This window comes from Nicotiana tomentosiformis, chromosome 12 (genome assembly GCF_000390325.3).
Source record: "Nicotiana tomentosiformis chromosome 12, ASM39032v3, whole genome shotgun sequence".
In the NCBI taxonomy this organism is placed as follows: Eukaryota; Viridiplantae; Streptophyta; class Magnoliopsida; order Solanales; family Solanaceae; genus Nicotiana; species Nicotiana tomentosiformis.
This window is the reverse complement of record NC_090823.1, coordinates 89,077,412-89,084,618: the sequence shown is the minus strand read 5'-3', so window position 1 is coordinate 89,084,618 and position 7,207 is coordinate 89,077,412. Positions and strand designations below refer to the sequence as shown.

Genomic DNA, 7,207 nt, shown 5'->3' with positions numbered 1-7,207 from the left:
GTCATCAAAGCAGGATGCTACTGGGCCAATATGGAAAAAGATACGAAGGAATTCGTTTGAAAGTATGACAAGTGTCAAAGATATGCACCGATGATCCACCAACCAGAGGAGCAACTCCATACGGTCCTATCCTCATGGCCGTTCATGAAATAGGGAATGGATATCGTCGGCCCTCTACCATCGGCCCCAGGTAAAGCTAAATTCATTTTATTTATGACTGACTATTTCTCTAAATTGATTGAAGCACAGGCCTTCGAAGAAGTCAGGGAAAAATTAGTTATTGACTTCATCTGAGACCACATTATATGTTGATTCGGAATACCTGTCGAAATCGTATGCTAAAATGGAAAATAATTCATCGGTAGCAAAGTAACAAAGTTTCTTGAAGACCACAAAATCAAAAGGATCTTGTCAATGCCATATCACCCCAGTGGGAACGAACAAGCAGAATCAACGAAGCTCGAGGTCGTTTGGGCGTATCGAACAGCGTCAAAATCCAGTACGGGGTCAACACCGTTCTCTTTAGTATATGGCGTCGAAGCTCTAATCCCGGTTGAAGTCGAGGAACCTAGCGTTAGGTTTCGATATGGAATGGAATAGTCGAATCACGAGGCTATGAATATAAGTCTCGAATTGCTAGATGAAAAATAGGAAAGCGCCCTCGTTCGAATGGTTGCACAGAAGCAACTGATCGAAAGGAACTACAACCGAAGAGCTAAGTTTCGACATTTTAGAACCGGGGACTTAGTACTGAGAAAAGTCACCCTCAATATCGAGACCCAAACGAAGGAAAACTCGGCCCAAATTAGGAGGGACCATATCAGATCCTCGATATCGTCGGAAAAGGATCTTACAAACTCGGCACGATGAACGGCGAACAATTGTCAAATAATTGGAACGTGTCACTCCTCAAACGATATTACTGCTAAGGTACAACTTTCTCCATAATTGCGATTTCATACTTATGATATATGGTGGAAACTCGATTAAGGGCCGATCACAACAGAAGTTCAAACAATTTATCCGATACTCGGGGACTGCCGTCCAAAAACCGACACGATCGAATTATTAAACCTCGAGATCGTAAGACATTAAAAAGGAAATCCTCAATTTTATAGGCCACGGCCGCCCTACTCGGGGACTGATACTTCGAACAAGTTCGAAGTATAATAGGGGGAAAAGCCCAAAAGGCGAATCCCAAGTTAAAGGCTACGGCTAAATAAACACAGTTCGGAGACGTCTGATTTTCGCTTTTAATAGGCCTTTGAATATTTTCATAAACCGGTTAATAAAGGCTACCCTCGAAATTTCTAAGAGTCTCGATAATATCGACCCTAAAAAACCCTAATGGATACAAAGGCGTTCGAACTCTTGAACAAATTCTTTATTTTATGCTAAGGCATTACGAAACAAAGGGTCTCGATAATATCGACCCTTGGAAATCCTAATGGGTATGGAACCGTTCGAACTCTCGAGCAAATCCTTTATTTCGTGTTAAGGCACCAGAATTTATATGATTAAACGATAAACTTATCAAGCCGAAAAAGAGGAGAAAACCATTCTTTTGCTATGGTCGTATCGGCCTAATTTAAGAGCCTAAAGGGCCAATTTATTTTTGAGTTCGAAAAAATCAACCTCAATCAATTAAAACCTAAGAGTCACCCTATTCCGATTTCGAGCAAGTACTCACTCAATTATAAAAACTATACTAGTTCGGTTTCGATCAAAATGCCTAAACCTCGAACTTATGAACAAAACTTTCACAAGGCATAAAAGAAATAAAGACAAGTCGGAAAGGAAAAAGATCTTTATATATATGAATATTTACAAGGTCCGATCAGGATCCTATACAAAAGATCAAAAGCAAAAAATCCTAAGGTTCCTGATCTCCTCCGGGGGCAACTTCTTCTATATTGAGGTCCTCCCCATTCTCGGACCCGCTCTTGCTGCCATCATCATCATCATCATCGGAAGTGCTAGCACTCCAGCTTCGACTTCATGCTCTCTAGACTTTGCTATCTCATTGGTAAGATCAAAACCTCGAGCGTGAATCTCCTCGAGGGTTTCCCTCCGAGATTGACATTTGGTAAGTTCGGCAATCCAATATGCTCGAGTGTGAGCGGTCTCGATAGCCTTTCTCACTTGGGCCTGAGCAGCTTCAGCATCAGCCCGGTAGACAGCCACGATTGCCTCAGCCTCTTCCTTTGCTTCTTCGGCTTCGAATTTGGCCTTGGCAAGTTCGGAAGCCAACCAAGCCTCGAGCTCCTCTATTTTCCTTGCTTGAGCCGAGCTCTTCTCCTTCATGCCTTGAAGTTGACTTTCGACCAATGATAATTGGGCTCGAGTAGTCTCTTTTTCTGCAACAAAGCGGTCCATACCTTCTTTCTACCCCAAGGACTCCACCTTTATTATGCCGACCTCCTCACGAAACTGTACGGTCCTCTCTATCTTCTGCTGTAGCTATGAGATTGAAATGTTATCCACTGTTCCCAAATCGAGCCTATGAGCTTTTAAGATTTTCATTACCTGCTCGATCAGGTCTGTCAGATCTTGGTGAGCCTTGGCCAACTCGGATCGAAGATCTTTGATCTCTTCCTCTCTCTGCCCACTAAGAAGTTTCAGGGCATTTCTCTCCACTGAAAGCACTCGGAAGTGAGCCTTACATCGGCTCAGCTCTGCCCGAGACTTGGAAAACGCCTCCTGATGGAGAGCTAAAGCCTATATGAAAAAGAGAAAAAGTTAGGCAGAAAATGGAAGAATATGACATCAACAAAGGGAATCGAGACTTACCTGATTCAGGGCTAGTTGAGACTCGAAGAAAAGACCTGATACATCACTCGGGCCGGCAGCATCCTCGATACCTGTAAACAAATCACGGAAGGGGTCCTCTCCCTCATGATCTTTGTCTACCTCGAGGGTTCCTAAAGCTCGGGCTTCCCGAATTGCCCCTTTAGAAAAAGTAGGGAGAGTGGGCAAGTCTCCGATTACTATTGCCCCAAGTGAAACAATTGGGGCATTCTCCTCGGTTCAAAGAGCTTCAAGGCTGGTCCTGTCACGACCCAAACCGACGGACCGCGATGGATGCCCGAGTCCTACCTGTCGAACACCCTTAAGCATATGTCTAAGATATAAACATGAATAGTGAATGTGAGGGAAACCTGCTCAAAAGACATATATAGATAGACATACGAAATATAGTGGGGCGAGCCGGCAAGGCTGCTATAGATAACTATATATACCCAAAATCGGAAGCCGACAAGGCCTCATACTATCCAACTATACATAAATTTCTATAGACCTCTAATAGAAAATACAACTATATAAGGATGGGACTGGGCCACGTCATACCCATATATGTATACAAGCATATCATACCCAAAATCAAAAGTAGCTCCGGATCAAGTGGAGCACGTCAACTCTCGCTGATCGGGGATCCTAAGAAGGGGGACCATCGACTTGCCTACCTGCACCTGCAAGCATGAAACGCAGGCCCCGGGAATAGGGGGTCAGTACGAATAATGTACTGAGTATGTAAGGCATAAAAATCAGTACATAACAGACATAGATGAAACATGGAATAAAGAATTCTGACTGTAAGTTTACATCACTTTATAAATCCTGAAACATTTATAATGTCATGCACGTGCATATAAATGTCGCGTCATGCATAGGTATAGGTGTACATAATATCATCAAGCCTCTGAGGGTATCCCATCATATCATCTCGGCCACTGTGGGCAAAATCATCAACATATACCAACTGATCAGGTGGTGGTGCGTATATAACGCTGTAACCTTTTCCCATATCCCATATACATATATATACATATAAATACGCGTATATAACGCCATCTGGTCATGGGTCAATGTACATGTATAAATGAATCAAATGCATGGAAATATGTTAATAATATCAATATTCCTTTCGGATAAACTTTATCAATTGTGTATCATTCTGAGACCCATGAACAGAAGATATAATAATATGTCACATGTGGAAGACCCCTAGTATTTCTATGAATAGAATCGTTTATGAAAACTGTGCGTTTGCTCATTTCTTCTGTATAATTTGGATCATGCCAAAAAGAAAGAAGGGATAACCTTAACATACCTGGAGTAGGAAAAAATCCGTATGATATTCTTGGAAAAAGTTGTACCGTACTCCTTTAGAACCGCAAAATTTTACGTTGCTAAGGTGCTAATAATTCTCGCTGGAATTGATTTGGTCACAAGAAATTTTGTTGGATTGAGTCTTAGTGTCTGTTTTTGAAATGGTTTGAATTAGAAAGAAAGGTATATGATTTTCTTACTTTATTATTCTATGTCCAAATGAAATGAAACCAAGACTTGTAATAAGTCTTACACGTAAGTAGACTTATGACTAAGAGGCTTATGTCTATTACACGTAAGTAGACCTGTAATAAGTCTTACTTTAGATGGCCACCTAAGACAATTTGACTAAGAGTTATATGCCTTAGTAGTGGCTTGCTGCCACGTGGGGGGAGGGGGAGGGGGTTAATCTTATCTTATAACTCATTAATTAACTAGGTAATGTCTCGTTACCCTATAATTAACCAATTACCCACATTATTAAGAATTATCTCAAATTACTTAAAATACTACTTATTTTTAATATACTTTATATATCATACTATCATGGTCATATGGTACCTTGTATGGTACTAGTCCATAAATAACGGGTATTATAACTCGGACCATATTTTACTCCAAAACGACAACATTCAACGAAACTCATTTTCTTTAATTCGTGTATCCTTTACCCTTCATGGCACTTACTTATCACTTGTTATAAATTGCATAAATACGTTAACCTCAAGATAATTCCATCCCCGAGTCTACGTCGATTAACTGAAGACGAAACTTTAACGTACGAAAACACGAGATGTAACAGGTCCCTTCATATATACCCACCATTTGTTCACTTCGGTGGGAGGCATCCTCGATCTCCAACTACTCAGGGACATTGCCCGAGTCCTTCTATGATACCCCCTCGGTTCGAGGCGGAGCCTCATCAACCATCATCGATCCAGCTGTCTTTGGGGCATCAATGGTTTTCTTCACTTGGGCCACCAGTATGGAGCTGTCGTTTTCTTCTTCTTCTTCTTCGTCTTCATCCCTTAGACGCCGAACAGATTCTTCGGTCAGAGGGATGGTTTTCTTCCTCGGCTTACGAGCCGTCCTTGTCTTAAGTTCTGTGTCTTCGAAAGCCGAGGGCCTTTTTCTCTTGTTGTCCTTCGCCGGTTTCAGAACCGGGGCCGAAGTCTCTTCCTCACCAGACGTGGGCCTCATGACCGCATCTTTGCCCAGGCCTACACGCAAGAAAATTGTTTAAGTATAAGAAAGACATTTTGATCGAATCATCAAAGACATGGGAAAGGAGCTTACCATGAGTTTTGGCCTCCCATCGACCCTTTGATAAATCGCGCCATGAGCGCTCAGCGTACGTAAATGTCAAGGCCAGGTCCCGAACCTAGCTCTTGAGGTTAGGAATTGCACCGGGCATCCAAGCGAGCGCTACATCATGGAAAAGGATATCGATAATAAGAAGCAAAGTGGCAAAACAATAAATAAGAACTAACAGTGGGATTATACTTATGCTTCAAATTCCATTTCTCAGGAAATGGCATCTTCTCGGCCGGGATTAGGCCGGAAGTCCTCACTCGAACGAACCGGCCCATCCAGCCTCGGTCCTTGTCCTCGTCTATGCTCGAGAACAGCACTTTGGTGGCTCGGCGTTGGAGTTTTATTAACCCGCCTCGATAGAGGCAGGGGCTGTATAACCTGATGAGGTGGTCGAGGGTGAAAGGCATCCCCTCGACTTTACTCATGAAGAATCAGAGCAGAATAACAATTCGCCAAAACAAATGATGGATTTGGCCTAGGGTTATTTGGTACTGACGACAAAAATTAACGATGACGGGGTCGAGGGGGCCTAGCGTGAAAGAGTAAGTGTAAACACTTAAAACCTCTTCCACATGGGTGGTAATGTCTTCTTCCGGGGTCGGGATCACCACTTCTTTGCCTTTCCAGTTGCAGTATTTCCTTACCTGCTTAAGGTACCCTTTAGTTATCGAGCATATGTACCTCGACACTGGCTCGCATCGACCAAGAATCGACAAGGCTTTATCGGTTTTGAAGTCATAAATGATAACACACCCCCCGAGAACACACTCTTCAGGTCGTGGCTCCACCGATGTTTTGTCGCCGGTCGGCCGCAATGAAGAAGCGTTTTCCTTTTGAGGAACAGTCTTTGATGTTTTTGCCATTTTTGTATGGATTTGAAATTAAAAATAGATGAAGATGATAATATTTGGTGTTTTGAGAAGATGGTAGCAGTGAAAATCGTGGATTTGCAGATGAAGAAGTTAGACAATATAAAAAGCTTTAGAGATTAACAATCTGAAAGTAAAAGTTTGAAATGGTGGAGAGAGGGGCTATTTATAAATTTCACAATGATGGTTCAATATTGGCAGTGGCCGACCATCGACTGACGCGCATTTAATACCTAGGAAACTGTACAGAAGGGATGTTTCAGTCACTTCCATTGCTTACGTCATAAGGATGATGTCATGACAGGTCGAGGTAGAAAATCGAAGGCTCAATTCATTTCTTGTCATTACACTGCAAAAAAATAAAGGGACTATCTGTATACGGTTAAAATCGGGCCCACCCAATTTTATTGTTTGACCGAGACCGGGAGTTTGCATCGAAGGATGACTCCGAAGTGGATCGGATCGAGGCACGAAGACAAGGTACCAAGATTGAGATACGAGGCACCTTCCAAGATCGAGGCCGACAACAATCGAGACAAACGAGACAGGCATCGAGCAATACTGAAGACAGCATAATAACGGAAAAGCGAGATATCCGCGACTGGTCGAAGATCATGGCGGAAATCTCAAAACGGATCGCATCAAGAACGGTTGTTTAGTTAATCATGGAATTTTCTTCTTTAATTTGAATTGTGCCATATATATAATTCCTCTACTATATAAAGGGGGGTTCTAACTATTTGTAGGACAACAGATACAAAAGCAATATAATTTTCTTTCTCACACTCTTGTTCTACAATTTATTGTATTTTTATTGTCCTTGCATCAATCAGTTCGAGGATACTCTAGCTCAAGGGTTGAGTTCTACTCAAATAGTGGTTTGATTTACTTTATTGTATAATTCTATCATTAAT

At 42.0% G+C, this 7,207-nt stretch overlaps 1 protein-coding gene across 1 annotated transcript; it reads right to left on the bottom strand.

The window, feature by feature from the left end:
* Positions 1-1,908: 1,908 nt before the first annotated feature.
* LOC138903006 (uncharacterized) lies at positions 1,909-6,566 on the bottom strand. Its single transcript, XM_070190915.1, has 4 exons — positions 6,527-6,566; positions 5,008-5,330; positions 2,527-2,718; positions 1,909-2,292 (listed from the first exon to the last, which is right to left on the bottom strand). The coding sequence occupies exons 1-4, from the start codon at positions 6,564-6,566 to the stop codon at positions 1,909-1,911; spliced, it is 939 nt and encodes a 312-aa protein (XP_070047016.1).
* Positions 6,567-7,207: the final 641 nt, after the last annotated feature.

Bases quoted from the DNA above. Each gene is read 5' to 3' on its own strand.
- LOC138903006 (XM_070190915.1), bottom strand. From the start codon at position 6,566: ATGGAAGTGACTGAAACATCCCTTCTGTACAGTTTCCTAG. The intron at 2,719-5,007 runs GTATCATAGAAG...TTTTTCATATAG, and splicing joins CTCCGCCTCGAACCGAGGGG to GCTTTAGCTCTCCATCAGGA. The intron at 2,293-2,526 runs GTAATGAAAATC...ATGAAGGAGAAG, and splicing joins TGACAGACCTGATCGAGCAG to AGCTCGGCTCAAGCAAGGAA.